The 24,529-nt window shown below is 33.2% G+C and overlaps 2 protein-coding genes across 2 annotated transcripts; both read left to right on the top strand.

Moving 5' to 3' along the window:
* Window positions 1-166: 166 nt before the first annotated feature.
* Window positions 167-7,837, top strand: LOC128160425 (dipeptidyl peptidase 1-like). Its single transcript, XM_052823742.1, has 8 exons — window positions 167-407; window positions 1,151-1,242; window positions 2,117-2,322; window positions 2,538-2,696; window positions 3,229-3,338; window positions 5,232-5,363; window positions 6,072-6,243; window positions 6,680-7,837. The coding sequence occupies exons 1-8, from the start codon at window positions 254-256 to the stop codon at window positions 7,002-7,004; spliced, it is 1,350 nt and encodes a 449-aa protein (XP_052679702.1). The 5' UTR covers window positions 167-253; the 3' UTR covers window positions 7,005-7,837.
* A 3,933-nt stretch (window positions 7,838-11,770) lies between these two features.
* On the top strand, window positions 11,771-23,466 carry LOC128159848 (pleckstrin-like). The gene is made up of 10 exons (XM_052823057.1): window positions 11,771-11,915; window positions 15,729-15,884; window positions 16,136-16,261; window positions 16,379-16,431; window positions 16,567-16,658; window positions 17,080-17,252; window positions 17,395-17,541; window positions 17,638-17,718; window positions 18,207-18,282; window positions 18,689-23,466. The coding sequence occupies exons 1-10, from the start codon at window positions 11,871-11,873 to the stop codon at window positions 18,850-18,852; spliced, it is 1,113 nt and encodes a 370-aa protein (XP_052679017.1). The 5' UTR covers window positions 11,771-11,870; the 3' UTR covers window positions 18,853-23,466.
* Window positions 23,467-24,529: the final 1,063 nt, after the last annotated feature.

The following is a 24,529-nucleotide window of genomic DNA, read 5'->3' as shown; positions in this document are numbered from 1 at the left end:
CAATACAAATTCACCTTTTTTTAGACTCTAGCATAAATTTTAAGTTTTTTGCAATTTCAAATTTTTATTATAGATGTTGATTTTGAGTTTTCGAAAGGAATGATACATAACTGAGCGAAATGATGACTGCATATTTACATTCTTTCATCGTAAAAATTGTAGCATGTGATGTAAACTCTGCAGACGAAATTGCATGTGACAAGGGGTGACTGTTTACGGCACTTCAGACAAGAGAGGGGGCAAAAATAGCAAGATGTTGTTCATCGTCGGTGCACTCTCGCTTTTTAGTGTTGTTTTTGCAGATACACCCGCAAATTGTACATATGAAGACATCCAAGGACGGTGGCTGTTTCAAATAGGAGACAGGGGGCACGACAATACTGTTAATTGTGATTCGGTTGGAAAAGGTACATAACATTATATAAAATGTTTTTTATAGGTTTTTCGTTATCAGAATTAGTTTGATGTCTTTCGTCATTGGCGCTGTTCTTGTTGTCGTAGACTTTTCACATTTTCATCTCTTCAAAACCACTGAGATAACCATGATAACTCCCACTTAACTGTATAATGCATAATGATAGAGGGGTAACGTTAGGATAGGGCCATATTGGGGGAGGAGGGGGTTTACAAAGGAAAACATTTTATATCTTTAAGTGTTATAATATATGATATGGTATCACTTATATGCAAGCATCTTGAATGTAATAATCAGTTAAGCATTAGAAGTTGAATATGATTATCATAACGATTGTTTTAAAAGGTTCCAAATTTATTTATGTCCAAAAATCTTCATTCAGAAGTTTTAGTCCTTGCTATCCTTTATTGGCTTTAGGATGTTTCATTGCATTTAACATATTGCATCTATAGTCTAGCCAGAATGTATTAAGAGGGCATGCAAGAAAGTTTGTACCGGTATTATGGATAAATTTAGATTTTAGCTTTGCACTTTATTTTAATTAATAATTATGTACATTAATTTTGTTGTCATAAGAGTGGCTATATATATACAGATATGTGGTACATTTCTACTCACTGCTTTCACTGTAATGTAATAAAAAAAATACAAGTAATGATGTAGGAAGGAAAACTTTTTTTATCCACAATCAAATTTTTGTTTCTAACTTTGCCTATGTTAAAAATTCTTTCATAGTGGAAACAAATGTGTATTTGACACTGAAATTTCCTGACCTAGCAACAGATGATGAAGGCAACGAAGGGTTCTGGACATTGATTTATAATCAGGTACTGTAATTTAGGCTCTTTGTGCTGAACACCGGATAACATTTCAAAGTTGATTGCTACTTTTATTTATTTATGATGTTATTGGAAGGACAGATGAGTACAATCCCTAGCTGTCCAAGTTTTATAATTCATCTATTATAAGCTTATCTATTATTAGCTGTCCTCACCAAGCATATTTAAACTTCAAATGTACAAGTCTTTGAAGATGTGCATCTATGCATATTAAATAAAGTGCAACACTCTCCAATATACATGTACATTTATACTGACTTTTCTCCTGTGTTTCATCGCTAAGCCTTTATTTACACAATTTTAACATCATGAACCCCTATTATAAAGATGCCAGCTCTTTTGATTTTACAAGGTACGTGTGAACCTTATGTACATTTGGTCGTTGTCTGTAGGATTTTGAATATCTACCAAAATAACTCATAATAAATCAAGAAGAATAAATAAGAAAAAATTAGTCACATGTTTTGTTTTTTGAAATGACTATTTGAATGAATGAAATTTATAGTTTCACAATTATTAAGTGATCTAGAACTTTAAAAAAAACCCACAAATTTTGATCCATAATGTATCTGGACTCCATTATAATAGATCAATTATAAAACTGAATGAAAACTTCTTCGAATTAGAGTGCCTTTATTAATTACTTTTTGGAATGAAGTCTAGACCAATTCATACCTTATACGTGTATTTGCAATTTAGTATAGTAAAAGATCAAGAGCTTAATTTGGAATCCTATATCTGTTATATTTATAAAATCAAAATACGCATTTATTTGCATCATCAAATTTATACTTTTAACAATGTATACAAGCCAAAATAAAATAGTTTATTTTAACTAGTACATAACAAAATATGGTTGCAGGGATTTGAAGTCAGAATTGAAGGAAGGAAGTACTTTGCATTTTCTGCTTATGAGAAGAATGGAAAGAATGTAACAAGTCATTGTGGGAAAACAATGCCGGGCTGGACTCATGATGTTATGGACAGAAACTGGGCGTGTTTCCAGGGACAAAAAGTCACACCTGTCCCCCCAAAACACCATCAAATGCCAGAACAACATTCTGTGGAGTAAGTTTACTTAGTATTAAGGTTAAAAAAATACTATTAGATGGAATCTGCTGATTCCAGTTCTGTATTTTCTGCAATGCCTGCAATTGTTGTATCCTTTTAACTTTTAAGATCTTTAGACTACAAGTACATAATTATGTAGTATTGCATCTGTCAAATACAAATCCATGTGTCACATTTTAAAAGTAAATAAAATTACACTTTCTACCTTGTAGACTTCTTCAACAACTGAAGTTCAGAACTAATTATGACTTCATTGACCAAATAAATAAGAAGCAGAGTCTGTGGAAGGCCACAGCCTACAGGGATATGGAGGACATGACTCTGGAGGACCTGGTCAGGAGAGCAGGGGGCAGGAAATCCAAAATCATCGGGTCCGCTCTTATTCCTATACTCATTACACTTACCGTAGTTTACCTCACAAACTAGTTCGTAATACATTTTATGTTGATAATTTCTATATATAATCTTCAAACTCCTATTGTGGCTAATTATGCATTGTGGAATCTTGTGGCTAACCATTCATGGAAGTAGTCAGTTTACCCCTTGTTCATGAATTTTAATCTTTAACAAATGTCACAACTTTATCTAAGTTTATTATTATTTAAAAAAAGTAATTTCATTAAATGATGTGCCTTTGAACAGGTGTAACAAATTAGAAATACAAGAAATTGGCCACCACAAATTTGAATGATTTCACATACCATATTCCAAGCAAATACCGGCACATTTGTATATTAGCGGTATCATCTTAGCAACAGCTAAGTTTACAGATGATGTCACATACTGTCTCAGGGATTTGTGTTTTTGTTGAAATATCTAGTCACAAACTTGTGTGGATTGAAAATCAAATCCCACAGCTTTTGGCATTTTGTTAACATGTAGCACTGAACATTGTTATTGCAGGATTCCAAAACCTGCACCAGTTAGTGAAGAAGTAAAGAGAACAGCTGATAAACTTCCAGAAATCTTTGATTGGAGGACAACTGGGTTTGTCTCCCCCGTCAGAAATCAAGGTAGATAATCTCTTGTTAGACAGAAGAATGATCTGTAATTGTGTTCTAACTCACCTTAGCTAATGACAAACTTGAGGCAAAAGTAAGCTTTAATATCTGAATACAAATGTGTCAAATATCGTATGTCAAACATACATTTATATTTTGATTCTCTTTTTTCCAGAATTAAAAATAACAATCATATAAAGACGGATTTAATCACATGAATGAATGAATTATTAATGTACCAACATTTAGATATTGGATTTCCTGATAATTGTAGTGTAGGTTAAGATTTTTCCAATAGTGTGGGTATTTTTATGAGATGAAACAAGATGCACACTTTTCACATTTCATCTTCTTGATAGCAGATCTATTTCAGCCCAACTTTGCACACCACCTTCTTTGGTTAATGGTTGATAGACAAAGCCTCTTTCAATGAGAGATTACAGAAAAATGTAAGAAAAAGAAAATATTAATATAAGGATACGAGAACCATTTTGAGTATGACCTTGTCAGAAGATATTACCGATACATGAATAAAAAAAAAATTGATTCTCATCTTGATTTACATATGATTTTGGAACATGGTAGTTATACTTATTCCTGGTTTAAAAAAATTGATAACTGATTTTTGGAACTGGTTACCTTTGTTCCAACTGTTTAATTGGTTAAGTGCCTATAGACATTTCTTTCCCTATTAAATTAATGATTATTCAGTCAATTAGGAAAGAGCATTCTCATTATCATAGGGAGAATAGTGAAAAGGTTGCTGATTGTTGCTGCATAAGTAAAATGGTTTATGCAAACTTATTTTAACAAATGTAATTTTGAAAAGTTGCAATTTTTATGTATTGATCGACTGTTCCAGCTACTTAAAGAAAAATAATTTTTTTTTTTAAGTTTACATTTTCAAATCTCATACTGTGGTTTCATTAATATTCAAGGGTACAAAAATGTATCAATTTTCGTGGATAAAGTAAAAATCACAGTTTCAAGGATACGTAAATTCATGGCCAATGACCCTATCAATACAAAATATTAGTAGAAATTGCAGTTCAATGAATATTTAATTTCAAGGATAAACTTAACAACGAAATCAACGAAAATTAGTATTCAACAAATATTGTTGAAACTACAGTTTTATAATAGTTGAGAAAGCTAAGCTTAAGAAGTATAAAGTGCTTATTATAGTTACATGGAAATACAAGGTTACTGTTGTATGTATTGACACCACAGTATACTTAACACCTGTTTAGCACAAACAAGGAAATAGTGAAATCTTGGATATAGCAAAGCCCTTTTGAGTCCTTAGCAGAATTCTTACCTAATCTTTGCAAAATTTTACGGTTAAAACAAATTCCGATATGACAAATTTAATTTACGGATATAGCAAACTGACCCATAGAGGTGAATATTGATGAAATTTAATACATTTAATACGAATTTCTTTACAGTTTGTGACACCATTTAAATGTTTGGTCTCTTGAAGTACATGTAATCCTAAATAATGCATTTCCCCGCATCGTATTTCATTCCGCTTTGCGGTGCCCTTGTTTTCTCATATATTCTTCAATTTACAATCCAATTATTAAAGATATCAAAAGAATGTATTTTCATTCTAAGTCCTACTATAGCAAAAATTGTAATCTGGTGAAAGATAACATGTATATAGTAAATTCCCTGTTGTTATTTTTATGAATGTGTTATATAGATAAAATCATAACGCATTATGATTATAGCAAAGTAAATCCATTGGTTCCTTGGACTTTGCTATAACCGAGTTTTACATATATGGATTCCTTTATTTGCACCACGGTATCCCACGCTTGCCTTGGCTTGGTTTGCATTAAATGATACATATGTCATATACGGACACTATATCAGACTTTGCTTCTCTCTTTGTTTCTGTAGGTGGATGTGGTAGTTGCTATGCTTTTTCAGCCATGGGGATGAATGAAGCCCGCTGGAGGTTGCGAACTAACAATACAGAGCAGCCTGTATTTTCTCCACAGGACATTGTGGAATGTAGTGAATATTCTCAAGGTAACAGTATACCCCAACACTTTATCCCCCCCCCCCCCCAAAAAAAAAGACTGAAATTTTTAATTATTTTCAAAATTCATAATTGTACTGCTATACTTCTATTCTGGAAAATTGGCTAATTTGGTCATAAAAAGGACTGAACTATTTTAATGGTAATAATATTTAAAAAAAATGTAGATAAGAGAAAGAAATCAAGATATCATCTTAATATGGATGTTCTATAACAAAGACATTTATGAAAGGAGACTTAAACTAGTGAAAAATGAAGAAAATGATTTGCAGATAAAAACAGATTTTGGTGATGAGAATGAAACCTGTATACTGGGAAATATTTGACCCAGTTTCATTTATAGTTGTCTGCGAGCGAATTTAAGGCTGAATGGTTTTAAATGAGAGAGTTATCTCTTCTATAACGAATGTGTCTGAGTGAATTTAAGATGAGATGAAACTGTTTACAAGTTTCACACAAAGATTCCTTTTCACCCGACAGTGTGTCATGTTTAAAGTTTAGGGAGGATAGGATACGAAGTGAATAAAACCTTGTGTGTATAAAGCATTTACAAATATCAATTATTAGTACAGTATATCTCAATATGAATATTCAACAATTTTGTAAGAAAAATAATTTGCAAGCTAGAATGACAAGCACACATGGCCATGTTCCCTCTACATCATTTAATTATATTGAGTTGATATTATTTTTATCAGGCTGTGACGGGGGATTTCCGTACCTTATTGGAGGGAAGTATGCAGAGGACTTTGGAATTGTGGACGAGAAGTGTAACCCATACAAAGGAAAAGACGGAAAATGTTCTACAGACAAAAGCTGTCCTCGTCAGTATTCATACAATTACCAGTATATTGGAGGATTTTATGGAGGGTAAATTTTCTTTTCTTGTGACAAAATGTCTCTAAATGTACATGTATCAGTACCAAAAATATGTATGAGACCTTAATTATTACTGAAACCAGGGAACCTATATACATTTATTGAATAACGTTTTCCAAGTGTACATTCTGATAAAACAACATTTTCCAAACAATATGAGTGCCAGTGCATTTGAGACATAAATTGCTACATGTAATCCCAGAAAGCATTTTAGTGAAGTTTTCCCCCATATTATATTTGTTCTCTTAAAATGGATCTTTTTTTAAAGGAATAATCTATTCTATAAGAACTGGAGACACTTGATTTGTTTTGCTTGGGGCCAACCTGCTGAATTCAAAATTGAAAAAGAAATATGATATATTATCATAACATATGCATGTTCAAACAGTTCAATGTACAGTATTTTTTTAATTTTTGCTCCATCTAGATGCAATGAAGAACTGATGAAGATAAATTTGGTGAAGAACGGACCTTTGTCAGTTGCCTTTGAGGTGTACAGTGATTTCTTCCACTACAAGGGCGGCGTTTATGTGCACACGGGACTCCAGGAGAAGTTCAACCCCTTCGAGATCACGAACCATGCGGTGCTCTTGGTTGGTTATGGTGTGGATGCAGCCACTGGTGTCAAGTTCTGGACAGTGAAGAACTCATGGGGGACACAGTGGGGGGAGGACGGCTACTTCAGGATCAGGAGGGGTACCGATGAGTGCTCCATCGAAAGCATCGCAGTACAGTCATTCCCACTCTATTAAATACAGTCACTCAGAAAATAATTACCTATATTCAAAATAGTTATGAATTTTTAAAAATAATGTAGACCTTCTGTTCTAGTCAAGGACTGCTACTCAAAGATTTTTCTCATTTGATATGTACCAGAAAATATATTAGTATTTATAATGTATATTTTGCCCTCTTTTTAATGTGAAATTGATAAAAGATGTATATTCTCCTGGGTCAGGAACCCAGTTCTTGTAAACATTTAAAAAATCTTGCACTTCCAACCATTTTATAATTATTCAGGTGTTTTTTATACAAAATGCCTTGTGAATGAAGAGATACTCAGTAAAGGGATGTACTTGAGTTTCATTCTCAGTGTGATACATGTATAATCAATACTACTCCCAAAGTTGCAATTTGTAACCCTCTAAAAGGGTTGTATATGTTTGTATTATTTACATTTCATAACAACTGATTGATTCATGGAGGCTTTTTTTTTACAGTCATTTATATCTTATTACTGTTAAAATCAAAATATTCAATACTGTATTTTTTCGGTGTCTAACATTCCATTCCTTAGGTTTGTCTGTTGGATTGACCACTACCCATGCCAGTAGATGTAACATTGTGATTGAGAGCTCAGATGTTTCACGTTTTTTGTTTACATATACCGGTATTATCTGTATTTGATTTTCTAATGATTTGCTGTGATGACAAGATGCAATAACTATGATATTGATGGAATCAACTTTTATTTTGATTCAAGATTCAAGATTAGATAACCACGCATCTATTATTTTGTGATGACATTTTTCAGTTCATTCATAAATATATGTCTATTTTTTCCTCCATTAAAGAATAAATTGATCTTTGTTGTAATCTTTTTTTCTCCATTTTCTATGATGTACTTATAATGACTTCAACCAATAAGCAATGTGAGGGAACTAAACATAGAAGAGAAATAGAGGTTATAAAGGTACAACAATTAGTGTACTTGTATGCTCTAGTGAATATAGTGTAGTGGGGGCCAGAATTAAAATTACACTAAAAGCCTTAGTCACAACTGGGACGCAGGAGGCACGCAAGTGCATCTTACGATTTTGCAAGGACGTACGCTTCCCGTAAGCACGCACTGTGGCTGTTGGTCATGCACAACAATCACCATGGGTTCCTTGCGAGATCTGAAAACGTACGCTGCACTTGCGCTTCTCTCAAAGAACCCGTAAGATAATGGTACGATTCACAATTGACTTGCACAAATGACGTGAGGAAATCTCACTGGCCCCTTGCATTACACAGTCGTTGACTTGCAAGTCGCCTGTGCCCACATTTGAACGCACCGTAAACGTACCTCACTCTCGCGTGAAGCGTACACCAATTGCTCGTGGAGCGTGCGAATCGCCCATGAACAAGATTTTTATTTTAAAAAATGATTGTGAAATAAAAATCGCCATAAGAGAATCGACAATGAAGATCAAAGATTCTATAGAAACCCCCTTCTAAAAACTAAAATCAAACAAAAACGTTCTTTTTGACAAAAAGATGAAAGGCAAAGAAGAAAAAGAGGACAAGAAAGAACTAGATTTTGAAGTATATTGTAGAGAAACTGCAAAAGATTTCCCGATCACTGACTTGCAAGCGTGCTAGGATATAATAATATAAGGAGAAGAAAAATTATATTTACGCTAGGACGATATTTTTAACTAAAATCAACTACACAAAATACTCCTACAAATCCTATTAAAGAATGTTGTTATTTGCGTGAGTGGGATACATTTTCTTTGTAAACAGTGTACTTTCTGTAGACCACTTGACACCCCCCCCCCCCCGGCCACGTTTTTAGACCCGAGGGAGTCTAAATATTGTAAATGTAACCCATATTAATTATTGTTCTATACTGATGGGCTGTACTGCCCAAAAGTTTTAGCTTCCGAATAAACATCATTATAAAAATATTGATTATCATCTCATATGACCATTACAACTTTATAAAAAGGCTTTCATAAATGTATCAAAATCAGAATACAGGAACGAATTTGTGTAAATGGTGTCAATATTTTAACAATGATATTTGTAAAAGCAAACTTTTTTACTTTCAGTTGAAAGTTTCGTCAAAGCTTTTTCGAAAATATTGTAAAGTTTAACAAATGGTAAACAAAATTGGAAAATCGTTTAAATTTTTTACATTGGTCAGGAAAATTATCAGTTGATAATTAATTCGGTGAAATTAGATTTTTGCATGCGCAAACTTTCTTTTAGATTTAAGAAAAGTTTCCAATACTAATGGTGTTAGATTCGAAAGATAATTTTTTTCAAGATATTCTTTATTTGTAATGTCAAGTTTTTCTAGCTTGTTTGATAACCAAAACAGCAATAACAGAATAATAGTCTTCTTTTTCTATACGAGTTCTCTTGACGTTTAAATATATACTTGCTTATACTATAATTATATATTTCAGTACATATTCAAAGAAAAAAATGTGCTTTATTTAATGTGAAAACTAATAATTGTCCGTGCGGCTGTCCTGAGGCTCAGAAGACTTGCATGCAAGTGACTTACGAGTACGGACAGCTTAAGGTGGCTCGCAACACCCAGAAATAGTTTCTCAATTCAGCAAATAATTACTTGATTATGATAGAAAGCATGATTGGATTTTAAAAATTTATAAGTGATTCTTTAAAGGCGACCCGCTGTATAAGTCGAAAGGGTGAAAACATTGCAATTTTGGAGAATACATTGTCTTTTAGTTTAGTTTTCATTTATAGCTTAGTGAATATGAACAAACGCCCCTGTTGGATTCGAACTAATGATCAGAATTCAGAAGCCCAACATTCACCAGTATCCTAAGAACATTAATACGACCAACACGCTAGATTACCTGTAATGTTTTAAACATACAAAGAAGATAAGTTAACTAAAGATGAGACAGATAAAGAGACTAAAAGTTAATAATAAAAAAATAATACTCACATATCAAGCTAGTACATAGATCATTCTTCAGTAATGTACGACTTTGTATATTGAACATTATGTCAATTTTTAGGTCACATGAGTCACTGGGTTGACCTATTGTAATTGGTCTTCATCCGTCGTCTTCTGTTAACTATTTACTTTTTTAACTTCTTTAATTTTAACTTCCAACTCCTGTTTTGGGGGCTCATGGCCAATTTGGCCATTTAGTGAAAATGTAAAGCATGAATCCGATTTTGTGATGCCTTTGTTAATTTAAACCGGAAAGAGAGTGTTGCAGTTTCTATGCTAATTTTCCTTAAAGAAGTTGCAGATTCGTTCATTCATTCATACTTTATTTCCTCCTTAAGGAGATAACGATCGAAGAGACATACAAATTATAAATAAAAATAGGAAAATCAGAAAACTACAGAATTTGATGTTAATCTTTATTTTCTTTTTTTTTTTAGTGAGGACAGAGACATAAATATTAATTAAGTCTCTGGTGAGGATTGCGTAACTTCACAGTGTGCTTCATTTAAATAATCTTACAAGATGTGATACGTGCATGTATCACATGAATCTACTTACACTATCCCTCAAGCCAGAACAACATCTTATTTAAAAAGTTTCATACCATCTACAGTTAAGCTATGGAATGATCTTCCACTAGCTATTAGAAGTCTTTCAAAGTTGGCTTGCTATTCAAATGCTATTAAGAAACATTTTTTTAAGACTCCAACAAAACTTTTTAATTTAGGGAATCGGAGGGAAAACATTATACATTGTCAACTAAGAAATAATGCTAGCAGTTTAAATGCTGACTTATTTTGTGATTTTATTCGAGAAAATTCTGTTTGTGATTATTGTGGTTTTCATACTGAAAATGCAAATCATTTTTTCTTTGAGTGCCCAAAATATAATGATGAAAGAAATTGTCTCTTTCATCAAATATCTATGTTAAATCTCCAAAAACCAATTACCTTAGATCTATTACTGTATGGAGATAATGATGTTTCATATGATGAAAATGTTAAATTGTTCAAGCTTGTACATGAATACATTAAAAAATCCAGAAGATTTGTGTAAAGAAAATAATGTAATTAACACATATACTGAAAATGTAAACAAAATTATGCATATACCTATATTTATATATATATGCTGTAACCTTATTGACAAAACTTGATAATTCTGTTCTACTTTTGTTATAACCGGTTTTGTCAATTTTATCTTTTTTTTCCCCTCTTTTTTTTCTTTTGTTCACTTTGCTACACAAAAAAATCATGTATTCTTAATTGTATCATTTAACTCCACAATCCTTGTATTTTATACATATGACTACCTTGTACCTAGTGGAGAAGGCTTAAATAGGCTTTGCCTGCTGCCCAATCCTATTATGTAAATATTATTTTGCATAATAAAATATGTTCAAATCAAATCGATACGTGCATGTAAATGGCATTTATAAAAACCCATTTTATTAAACGATACATATCTATGATACTTGGATTGTAAATATATAAAATAAGGTTAGGTTTTGATATAATTACAAATAATTAAGAAATTATGAGATAATTGAATGCAGAATTTTTTTATAGTTTAATATGTCATCCCCTTTAAGTTTGCAAAAGAGTTCCCTATATCAACATTTGATAGACAATTTCTGTTTACATGGAATCTTATCTTTAAAAAACTGACTAATTATCATGCATTTTGACAAATTTAAAAATTCTTCTCACTCTTTGAAGGCAAGCATGATATATTGATATTATAACTGAAATCATTTTTTACTTGGATTTGGGAACGAGTCAGTTTGGTGACGAGTTGACTGTAATTCCTAAATTTGAAACAGATCCATGATCCACCTCAATACTAAAATTCAAGGATCGATAACTGCAATGTTGACGGATACCCGGAAGTTACGTAATCACACTCGCTGACTGAGAAGATGGAGGATGGGACAAGTTTAAAGACGGGCTTTCTTCTTCGCTACGTAAGTTACTTAACACTGAAAAGGAGATATAACATTTTTTTTTACACAAGTGATTTTTTAACGGAATCACAATTGGGTTATTTAAATAGGAGTTTATGCCTGTATAGTATAAGATTGATAATTGGATACTGACAGACTGTAGCTCTGCATCATGCAGGTTCGAGCAACAAGGACCTGTTGGTGGGAAACGCCATCACTATTTCTCAGGAGAGTCCATAATAACACTACTCAGGATAATTGTTCGACCCAAGCACTAGTCACCTGGTCACTTGTCGTTTTAGGTTGAGATTAAAGGCGTGTTTCCGTTTAATCTACTTGCATCTCGAGGTGTCTGGAGACCCTTGAATGTACAGTAGTCTGTAGGGACTAGGTAAGAGTCCTCTAGGAAAACCCCAAACCCGGTCTGGGTACTTTAAAAAAAGCCATACTCTGGTACAGAGAATTTAATCAAATGCAATAACACAAAGATGACTAACATGGCAATGATTTTTTTAATACATACTTCACTGTTATCATAACCTTTCAGTTAACCCTTTCACAGTAACTGCAGTACTGCTCTTTTGCAGGGCAAAATAACATGAAAAAGGATGTAACGTTAATTGTTTCATTTATGTCATTTAATTATCTACCTACCAATATTTCGGCAAAGTATATCAATTTGCCCTGCAAGAAAGCAGTACCGCAGTTATCGTGAAGGGGTCTATAGTTCGAGATCTCTAGCAGTCCTCAAACCGATGATTATTAGTTAAAGGAAAACACTGTTGTGTTAATATTACATTGTATTACTTATTAGGTTTGTTACTGACTGGTTAAAGAAATTTGTGGGGTCGGAAAAGTCCATAGAATTCGAGGCTCCGCCAACATGACTTTACCAATCCCACAAATTCCTGTAAACAGTCATTAACAAACCTAATAAGTGTTGTAATATATAAAAATTAAATGAATAGCTTAATTCTCTAATTATTTATTTCCTTGTCAGTCGTCTGTGCAAACCTGGATGCCATTGTTGGATCGTAATATTACGTCAAGGGCAAAGGGGGGTTATTATAAATATTCAGGGCTTATAAAAATAAAGGTATGGTTGAACGTTTGTGTCAAAAAATCAGCTTAAATAACGTAACGTACGCAATGTTGCGGTATAAATTTTGATGCTCACTGTGTAAAGAAGTTTATAAGGCAATCACGTGACGCGATCATCCAATGATGTCGAGACATTCTAGTCTGAGGCAAAACAATTTATTATGTACTATTTGTTACATTGTTTACATATGGCATCACATCAGCACTGCACTAGCTGTTTTATGCAGTGTACTTTGTCCCATGTTTTTTCTTCATTTACCACTATCTGAATCTTTTATACAATCCTCATTCTACTATACTATGCAAGACTTACTAATGTATATACAATTTCCATCTATAAGAAGAACAATCTTCTTTATTTATTAAGATTTAAATCAAAGTGAAATCTTGTAACAAATATCAACCTACATGTGGCTGTCATAAGCCTAACATTTTCAAGTATGGCTGACAGCTACTGTCATTTAAAAGATTAAAAAGACTAATGATGACTATATTAATATGTGGTATTACTGGTATATGAAATATATATGTCATAAAATTGATGCTCAACTTTGTTAAAATAAATGATTAACAATTAATGAAAGAAAATGAAATTCAAGCTATATATGTAGATTGAAACTACATATTTTTGTTGGCCTCAAATGTGATAGTTCTGTGGCAGTATCTTTCTGTGTAGATTTGACAATTTTACTGTAGTGACCAGGATGTTTTCAAATTCTTAGGTTAGATGACCTGTTAGTTGAGGGTACATTAAGTAGATGAGTTGCCTGTCTTATACACACTTATGCAACACATACCAAATAGATCCTGCTCAAGGCTGGTGTGTGTATGAAGTCATCAAAATGTCTGCTCAGATTTTTGTGTCATATGATGCATGTCTATTTTCCATCCATAAGAGTATGTAGCATTGGTTTGTGCACTGCATTAATTAGGGCCCCGCAAGGATTTGCGGGTGCCCTATAGTAATCACTCTGTCCGTCCGTCCTTCTGTTCGTCCGTCCGTCTGTCACTCTTCCGTCCACAAATTTTCTGTTTTTTTCTAATAACTTTTTTTATGGTTGCCCAATCAAGTTCAAATTTGGTATGGTAGTTCAGTAGGCAGAAATACATATTTTGATGCTAAGTTTGGTTCTCTATGTCTTCTGGTTTGGAGCTGGGGTGGTGGGGTAGATTCCTTAACTATGCATAAGAATGAATGGGCAAAGAGAGATAACTGCTGAGAATGTTACCATTGTATACTAGGAAGGCTGTGCAATATTTGTCCTTTGGGATTAATTAACCTTCCACAGGAAGAAAATCCTAAGCTTTATCTTTATCTGTCACATTGAGATTAATTACTGCACTGCCTGTGTCTGCAAATGAACTTTGTTTTGAAGTTAAGGTCAATTTTGAATGATGTGTAGTATTGTGTACATTCTTTGAAATATGGATTTAAAATATAATATTCATACTTTATTTTGGTTAAAATACCGTACGCAATGATTTATGATAATTTTATTGAATTCTAAAATCAAGATATATATTATGATATCCTTTTTCACTATTTCATTTTTTAATTATAATTTATTTTATTTTTTTCTGCCTAGCTTAATGCTGTTAATTTTAACAGGTAATCAGATAATAACCCCATTCTGTCATTTCTGAAAAAAACAAATCTTATTGTAAATTTAGAAGAAAAGGATGAGAGAGCAAAACAATTAACCCCCTGGGATTAATTTTCTTGCCTACTGCAGATATGAAGATTAATGAACACCTTTGTCTGCAACTGATGTTTGTTTTGAAGTTGAGGTCAACCCTGGGTGATACAATGTATTTGCATTCACTGAAGGCTTGCATTTTATAAAACACCTGTTTAAATCTTTTTTAAATACACATTTAATTTAGTTTTTTTTATAAGACATGAGGTTATCTCTGTTTTATGCAGATACAAGGTTACTATTTAGAGTTTTTGGACATTCAGGAATTATCTTGAAATTTTAAAAATACAGTTGTTACTTATTATTTTCATATTTTTTTTTTTAATGTAATCAAATTAAACTCTCATTCCATGAGCTGCACCCTTATATTTTTACCCCTCAGTTTAACACTTTAATTGTTGGATGAAAATCATATCCAACTACAAATCATGAGATCCTATATATTGCAGTTCTTTACATCTTATGCCGGGCATTTATTTTTCATCATTGTTAATATAAAGAGGATGGAATTCAAAGTTTTTTTCACTTCTGTATATTAATTGTCATAGCGGGGCCCTTCCTGACTGGTCAGTTTTCTAGTTTATATGGTATCCCCTTTATAATTTGTACAGTGATAGGTGTCAAGTATAGGATAAAGAGTCATGAATATATAGAATTTATTGATATGCTTGACGAAGTTAATGACTCACTTGTTATAATTATAGTTATCTTCATGATCAACATAACAATATTTAGTCTAAAATCTGCAGTCGATCCTGACAATAAGCCAGATTTTTCTAGGGTGTCTTGTTATTAAGGTATAGCACATTGATATACATGCACAGTAAACTTACGCAGATTTTTTCAAACCACATAATTGGCCTAAGATGATCAAAACGAGGCTACTTTACAAATTGATAGAAATATGTACTAGGAAGACTGAATATAAAATCTGAGATAATGATAATAAGAAGTCTGTAGATCCCTGTAGTAGAGCTAAAGATGTAAAACAGCAGTGCTGATTTCATAATGTCCATATGATTTTTGTATTTGGTAGGAGCCAAATAAGCGATGGAAGTTGCGATGGTTTGTTCTTCTAGAGGAACAGTTGGTGTGTACACATAAACTGCATCATTCCATGGTGGTGGACATTGTTCCCCTTCAGGGAGCCTCCGTAGTTTGTCCAATCACAGACCCTCAGCTCAACTCACCTGTAAGTCACAAAAATTAATAAACAATTCCCTAAGTAAGGAGTATAATCTGGTTTCGACATGTCAAAAGTAAATTTGATTAAAATTAAATGCTTTAATTTGATCATTTATAAAGGTTATAGAATTGTCAGTAGTTATAGAAGATTTAATATACATGTATAAGGCAAGTAAAGTCAATCCAATGAGATATTGATCATATCTCTATATTATCTATTATGTTTGGAGATTCTTTTAATCCTTTCCTTACAATTAGGGGACCTTTAAGATCACCACTCCGGCAGGAGACGAGCTCTTTTACCAGGCTGCCGGGAAACAGGACCGAGATGGCTGGGCTCACGCGGTTGGAGCCGTCATCAGATCGCTCAGTGGATCCAAACAGGTCGGTCACTCTACAGCAAGCTCTAACAGAATACAAGTTTTTTGGCCCCAAGTTTTCGTTCAGTTCTTAATATGTTTGTTGTTATTTTTTTTAATATTTCATTTCAAATTCTTTCAGGATTCAGAACAACCAATTCCATTTACAGCTTTCAGAGCCACAGCAAATGTCAGGTACATGTGTATATGATCTTTTATAGTTATGGCAAACTTTTTCTAAGAATTTATTCTATTGTCCAAATTTGCCCTGATCATGCGTGTTTTAATATGAGTACATGTATCTGTAATTTGAAAACATTCTTGTTGTAGTGAAATTTTGGGTGCTATGCAAGACCCTGATGCTGGGGTTAGCTTGGGGAGCCATGTCCGTAATGGTGCAGTTCACAAGAATTGTTTTACAGGTAACACTCAGTCATTCTTTATACTCATACAATATTGAATGTGTAATGTGATTTCTTGCACCATAGTAAGCTAACATTGACTTTAACATGAATTGTTCCATACCTTAATCATCAGTTAAGTCATCTAGTGTTTGTATTTACTGGTAATCTAATTGATGTCAACTCAAGTTAAGTTGACAGTTTTTCATCTTTTATGATTCGATCCAAAATAAAGGCATTTATTTGTATAAAAGATGTAGATCCTTTAACAAAATATAATACCAAGTAGTATATAAAAGTTTCGAATCATCATGCGTGTAGTGCTATGTATAGAATCCATTTTTCCTGTATGTTGATGCCACTAGTTTGACTTTTTCTTTATCAATTACCGTGTGTAGACACGTACTGTTGAGGTACATTTTCCCTGTACTTTGGTTTACAGGAAGTGCTGTAGTAGACTGGCTGGTACGCTGGTCAATCATCAGGAAACGTGAGGACGGGTCGGCCATGATTCAGACTCTGCTAAAACTAGGTCATGTCCAGGAAGTGGACATCAATGACGGAGCTCTGGGAGCCTCCAAAAAGTTCAGTGATGGAGACAAACTATACAGATTTGTGAGTTCATCTTTCAATAACCAAAATAAAGTTCTTTAAAACAAATCAAAGTGTATTAAAGATAAGGAATATTTTATTATTCAATGTGTACATCTATTTGTACATTAAAGCATTACATTCAAAGTTGGTGATTGATTTATAGTCCTCCCTTAACCTTGGTGCTAAGAGGAACAGTTACTATGACAGCACTGACAGTGACAGCAGCTCCTCGGAGGATGAAGAGGACGACACTCAGGAAAACAAACTCAAAAAAGGAAAAGTACTCAAAGCATCCTACCTGTCCAAAAAGGTTGGGTTATTCGCCACAAATTTACCACAAATTGCAATCATTAGTTATTATTTTTTTAGTTTTGAGAATTAAAATGTGATTTTTTTTTATCATTAGAAAAGTATACGTAAGGATTGGAGAATTGTCCGAGTTACATTACGAGAAAACCCACCTTCTCTGGAATATTCAAGAGTTTTGGTAAGAATGTAACAAGTCTTTGATACATTCAAATTCAATTTACGTTTTCTGACATGGAAGTTGGTACCTCACTACACCTAGGCTTTTATTTTTCGACACATTATATCACAAGATGGCAAATGTTTTGTTAATTTGTTTGTGTCAATCGATTAGGTTGAATATTGTCATGGCTCAGTGGTTAAAGTATCAAGCTTGTGAGCCACAGATCATGAGTTTAAACCCACCTGGGGCATTTGTTATATTTACTGAATCAAGTTTTTGAAAATATAATTTTTTAAAACCAAAATTGCACTTTTTTTGTGTATTTGACTTAATATACACTTTTTATTAATTATGCTATTTATTATAATCAAGTAATTTTCTGATGATTTGAAAAAAAACTATTTCAAGGTGTAGTGAGCCTCCTTAAGGTAAAGATTGAGGCAATAATTTTTTTAATCAACTTCTAATTTTGCACTATATATAAGACTATCCATTTTATTTTACAGCATGATCACTCCAAAAAAGGGAAGCTAATTGAAGTGGAGGACGTAAACACAGAGGAAGCTAAAAATGATTGTTTAGGTAGAATATCAAGTTAATTTTATTTTTTGCATCCTAACCACCATTCTGATTATATTTTTTTTGACCAACACGTAGAGCAATAAAACTTTTTATGAAGGAAGAATATATATTGTAATGAATTGTTTTTGCTCCCATTTTGGTGGGATGACATCTGAAAATACATGCTAGGGGTTAAAAAAATGTTTTTAAAAGCAGGGTATGAAATATAAAAAAAATTCTTAGAAATACAATAGGCAAGGCAAAGATTTTATGTATTAATTGAAAGTTAAAAATCAAAGACCTCCCATAAAGGGAGGCAATTGAAAACAGCATATTCAATACTCTCAGTTGGAGAAACCATATACATCAAACAATACCTTAGTTTGTAACACAAAAAATCACTAATTGAAGGATTTGTATTCATTAGTCTGTAGTCAAGATACAGCTGAGACAGCCAGACTCAGAAGAAGAATTGTTTTGAGAGACACAGGAGGCAAATGTTACATCTTTAAAACCAAGGATGAACAGGAGAAGTTAGAGTGGCTTCCCTTGCTGCAGAGCCTCAGCCGGAAGGCCGCCACATCGCAGTGACAGCAAACGTGCCTTCAGTTACCTGGTCTTCATATAAATTCACAGGAAAGATGCTTAATTATGACTAAGTAGTACGTGAACGTTTTCATTTGAAATGACAAGATATTTTCTGAGAACAAATCAGCACACATGAAGTAATGTTTGATGAACAATTGACATTTATGAACATACTAGTCTTTAAGTACTCTGTAATTATATGATGTGTCATATTCAAAAAATTTTAACGTTTAGCCTCTTTGCAATAAAAATAAAACTGAAAAAATTTGTAGAAATTAGATACTAAACAGCATATATTTAATAGGAAATTTGAGAGGAAAAAGGTCTTTAAATAAGATAGAAATAATTATACAGTCATTGATAGCCTGTGAAAGAATGAATAATGACAAATGTTACGTACATGTATGTTTCATGTATATATACGAGTAAACAAACAAACTCATATTATCAAATTTTATTCCATATAACTTGAATGTTGTCATGCATAGTATTTTAAACAGAAGATAAGAAAAAAAAATTGCGAGTTTATATACTCCTAACAGAGGAAGCATTAACTAAAAAAACACATAAAAAGTAGAATACTTGTACACATATCCAAGTCTTTCAGTCTGTCTTTCATTTTCTATTTGTGGTAATGAATTCTTTTTTTCATTGTAAACATTGGTAGATTGTTAAACAAATGTATAAGTAGCTTTTGTGAGATCACTATACATTTCATGCTTTTATTTTTGCCAAACAAATGAAAATCTCTTGCCAAGTGTTCATAATTATTTTTTTACATTTCTGGAACTGTATTTTATGAATGTTAAATGGTTGGCAATATTTATGCCTCACATGCAATAAAAGATACGTGAATGTTTAAAGGAGCTCAAGTCTGTTTCCTTGTCAAGTCTTCGATGCATTTTTTTATTTTGATTGAGTATTATTGTAATCAGTCTAAGTATTGCAGGCATTAACATGCAATATTATAAAGTAAATATTCCAATGTATTCCGACTAAGAACTGTCAAGTTTATTATAATTTTTATATTAATGTTAAGAATCTCATAGGCAGGAATAGATTTTTATTAAATCTATTAGCTTGTTACATTACTTAAAATCAATATCAGATGAAGTGTACATAGATTTTTGATGCTTGATGGTTTTTTAATGTGAAGTATACCTTTCTACATCTATATAATCTCATATCTTCTTATGTAGGCCTCTTATTTTACATCCAGTCTCATGCTTACACATGTAGGCTTCTTATTCAACATCCAATCTCATGCTTATACATGTAGGCCTCTTATTTTACATCCAATTTCATACCTACACATGAAGGCCTCTTATTTTACATCCAATCTCATGCGTACACATCTAGGCCTCTTATTTTACATCCATTCTCATGCTTACACATGTAGGCCTCTTATTTTTACATCCATTCTCATACCTACACTTGTAGGTCCCTTGTTCTACACCCAATTTCATACCTAGACAAGTAGGTCCCTTGTTCTACATCCAATTTCATACCTACACAAGTAGGTCCCTTGTTCTACATCCAATTTCATACCTAAACTTGTAGGTCCCTTGTTTTACATCCAATTTCATACCTACACAAGTAGGTCCCTTGTTCTACATCTTATTCCATACCTACACAAGTAGGTCTCTTGTTCTACATCCAATTTCATACCTAAACTTGTAGGTCCCTTGTTTTACATCCAATTTCATACCTACACAAGTAGGTCCCTTGTTCTACATCTTATTCCATACCTACACAAGTAGGTCTCTTGTTCTACATCCAATTTCATACCTACACAAGTAGGTCCCTTGTTCTACATCTAATTCCATACCTACACAGTCATGTAGGTCCCTTGTTCTACATCTAATTCCATACCTAAACATGTAGGTTCCTTGTTCTACATCCAATTTCATACCTACACAGTCATGTAGGTCCCTTGTTTAACATCCAATTTTACAATTACACAAGAAGGTTCCTTGTTCTACATCCAATTTCATACCTACTCTTGTAGGTCCCTTGTTATACATCCAATTTCATACCTACACAAGTAGGTCCCTTGTTCTACATCTAATTCCATACCTACACATGTAGTACTCTTGTTCTACATCCAATTTCATACCTACACATGTAAGTCTTTGTTCAACATTCAATTTCATACCTACACAGTCATGTAGGTCCCTTGTTCAACATCCAGTCTCACAACTACACATGTAGGTCTCTTGTTCTACATCTAATTCCATACCTACACGAGTAGGTCCCTTGTTCTACATCCAATTCCATACCTACACATGTAGGTCTCTTGTTCTACATCCAATTTCATACCTACACATGTAGGTCTCTTGTTCTACATCCAATTTCATACCTACACATGTAAGTCTTTGTTCAACATTCAATTTCATACCTACACAGTCATGTAGGTCCCTTGTTCAACATCCAGTCTCACAACTACACATGTAGGTCTCTTGTTCTACATCGTATTTCATATCCACACATATAGGTCTTTTGTTTTATATCCAATTTCATACTTACACTTGTAGGTCCTTGTTCTACATCCAATTTCATACCTACACATGTAAGTCTTTGTTCAACATTCAATTTCATACCTACACAGTCATGTAGGTCCCTTGTTCAACATCCAGTCTCACAACTACACATGTAGGTCTCTTGTTCTACATCTTATTTTATATCCACACATATAGGTCTTTTGTTTTATATCCAATTTCATACTTACACTTGTAGGTTCCTTGTTCTACATCCAATTTCATACCTACACAGTCATGTAGGTCCCTTGTTTAACATCCAATTTTACAATTCTACAAGAAGGTTCCTTGTTCTACATCCAATTTCATACCTACTCTTGTAGGTCCCTTGTTATACATCCAATTTCATAACTACACAAGAAGGTCTCTTGTTCTACATTCAATCTCATACGTACACACGTAAGCCTCTTATTTTACATCCAATTTCAAACCTAAACAAATAGGTCCCTTGGTACTCCTTAAACAACTACATTAGCTTTAATATTATGTTATGTATACCAGCCTGCCTTTGATCAATTTTTTCTAGATAATAATGTTAATATTTATGAGGGGAATTTACACTGAAAGTTATGCATGCATATGCATGTATATATTTATACTGTGTGGTAGTTCAACAATAGCTGCAGATGTACTTTTGTGTCAGGCCTGCACTATGACTCCAAACCATATTGTCACAGATGTATTTCTTTACTTGATCTACATGTTAGCTGCTCGCTACCCAGAGGAAAACTTCTTAATACTGCATGGTTACTTGTACATGCAACTACACAGAATCAAACATCTAGTCACATTTTTATTTTTACTGAATGTTAAGTTTTATGTGGTATAACCAGCCAACAAAATAGAGGAAAAGTAATTATTTTTCGTATAACTTGTACATGTAGCTACACTAAATAACCATTTAGTCAAGATTTGAATGTTAACTTATCTTTATATTATAACCAGCAACCCAGACAAAACCGAATTATTAAATGTATGTTAACATACATTTACTGCATGCAAATGTAGCTATTAACTGCCAGAAACCTTTAGTCTTTGCTACAGATGTGTTTAGTTCTTTTGTGAGATGAGAGCTAGAAATGAGTAACTGATATGCTGTACTGTTTCTTTCCTTTGAATTGTACTATGTATTTTATAATGCTTTATCAGGCGCTGGATCATTGATCCTAGTAGAAATGGATTTGTAAGTCCTTAACCAAATGCTATCCAACTTATACAGTCATTTTTAATGTAATTTATCTTTTTAAGAATTTACCACTCGAAAAACTGATAAATTAAAGAAGACACGGCTCCTCTATTTCTTTGTAACCGTTAAAAAATAAAATACAGGTACAATAATTATGATGATATTCTGGTGTGAGAGGACGGATGTGGTTGCGTGTGAAGGTTTGGCATTAGAGACTGGCTTTGTTAACCAGAGTAAGAAACGTGTCCCATTTACTGCTCCCTCGCTCCTAACTTACAACCGCCAATCTGTGCATACAATTCACGAAACTTAAGTTTAATCAGAAGGAAAATATTAAAACTTGAAAAGAATGCTTATTTTTTGTATCTTGGTACAAATCAATAAATTATCAGTAATTTATTTAAGCAAGACACAATGTTTTATTTATTGAACACTGCACAATAAACTAGTTTCCCGCCGTGATGCGCTTTCATGCATCATGGGATAGACAGCGAAGCAATTTGAAGTCTATAACGCTATGTTCATTAAATGTTTTGCAATTTTATTTTTTTTTATGAAAATACCCGATAGCATTAATCGATTACGAATGTTATGAAGCTGAATGTACATGGTTATATACTAGTAGTTTCATGCATCAAGTACGGGTATACGCATATTTTAAAATATTGAAAACGGGGCTTTTTTAAATATGTTATTTTTAATAACATTCTGAAAACAATATAAGCAAGTATGTATATGGCTGTACCACGGAATATTTCTGTGCTTTTTTTGTGCAAATGTTTTTGTTTTTACTGAGATTGGTGTAAACATTTATAAATGGACAAACAATTATTACTCAATGAAAGACCTGTAAAGGTGTATAGTTGAATGGAATAAACATTAATTTAAATGAAATGAAGGTGTCATTGGGTTTTTTGTGGAGAATGGAATATCCTATACATTGCAATTAAGTTTTATTTCAAAAAAAGCTAATGGATTTTCTAGAAAAAAGAAGTTTATAGTTTTGTAATTAATCTTCTGCACTGGGCTTTGTAGGTGCAAACAAATAACTGAATAAAACGTGGCCTGCACTTGTCAAGCAAGCAATGCTATGAGGTGAATTAATCAGACAGTGTTGGACTGTGACCGCGTGTCCTGGTACCTAGTCGGCGATTACTTACACTGAGGGTGAACCTGGTCACCGGTAAATGTCTGCAATCAATGCCCAGCAGTCTGTGTTATTACTCCAAGAAAGAACTTAAACAATTTTGTTACAATGTCCCTGGCTGAGTTAAAATCAATAATTTGGTGATAACCAAATATGCAATGCATGTACACAATACAATAATGAAAAATCTGAAGAAATATATATTTTTTTACTTCAAATTCCAGAATAAATCGACCATAGCAGAATCACTTTTTCTGGGTATCTTTGGGTGAGGGTGGGGTTGTATAATTTTCGTTTGGTAAGTGTACTGCACTGAGAGACACAAATCCATTAGCACGCAGTAGCGGATCCAGGATTTGTTAAGGGGGGGGGGGTCGAAAAGACCGGTGGTCAAGGGATCCTGTTTGTCCAAGGCAAAGCCCTGCCTGGCGGGGGCCCCTGAAGGTATCACACCGGTAATTGTTTTCACTATATAGCACTATAGAGGGGAAAAAATTCTTAAAAATCAGTTTGTATTCCTCATGACAAAACATTCGGAGGAAATGTTATTTGTTACCTATCTCATCAGCTAACACCATAAAATGGGCAAGCGATACTGCATTTTCTCATAATATCTAGCTCCAAACAGGTCTACCCTCAAAACCACGTGTTTTCCATTTGTATGTAAACAGACTGCACACTCCCCAGGAAGCTGCTGCATGTGCCCTGAAAGAAGTAGTCCCTGTGAAAAAAGATCATCACCTAACAAAATACATGAAATATCCTACTCAGTGGTACAAAAAATTTTAAAACTGAGTAAAGGAAAATGTA

The sequence above is a fragment of the Crassostrea angulata genome, chromosome 8 (genome assembly GCF_025612915.1).
Source record: "Crassostrea angulata isolate pt1a10 chromosome 8, ASM2561291v2, whole genome shotgun sequence".
In the NCBI taxonomy this organism is placed as follows: Eukaryota; Metazoa; Mollusca; class Bivalvia; order Ostreida; family Ostreidae; genus Magallana; species Magallana angulata.
This window is presented reverse-complemented; position numbering and strand designations above follow the sequence as displayed.

What these genes read in the sequence shown, in the direction of transcription:
- LOC128160425 (XM_052823742.1), top strand. Translation starts at nt 254, where the DNA reads ATGTTGTTCATCGTCGGTGCACTCTCGCTTTTTAGTGTTGTTTTTGCA. An exon ending in AGGAAATCCAAAATCATCGG is followed by an intron (nt 2,697 to 3,228) that starts GTCCGCTCTTAT and finishes TTGTTATTGCAG; the next exon opens with GATTCCAAAACCTGCACCAG. An exon ending in ATGTAGTGAATATTCTCAAG is followed by an intron (nt 5,364 to 6,071) that starts GTAACAGTATAC and finishes TATTTTTATCAG; the next exon opens with GCTGTGACGGGGGATTTCCG.
- LOC128159848 (XM_052823057.1), top strand. Translation starts at nt 11,871, where the DNA reads ATGGAGGATGGGACAAGTTTAAAGACGGGCTTTCTTCTTCGCTAC. An exon ending in ACCCTCAGCTCAACTCACCT is followed by an intron (nt 15,885 to 16,135) that starts GTAAGTCACAAA and finishes CCTTACAATTAG; the next exon opens with GGGACCTTTAAGATCACCAC. An exon ending in CATCCTACCTGTCCAAAAAG is followed by an intron (nt 17,542 to 17,637) that starts GTTGGGTTATTC and finishes TTTTATCATTAG; the next exon opens with AAAAGTATACGTAAGGATTG.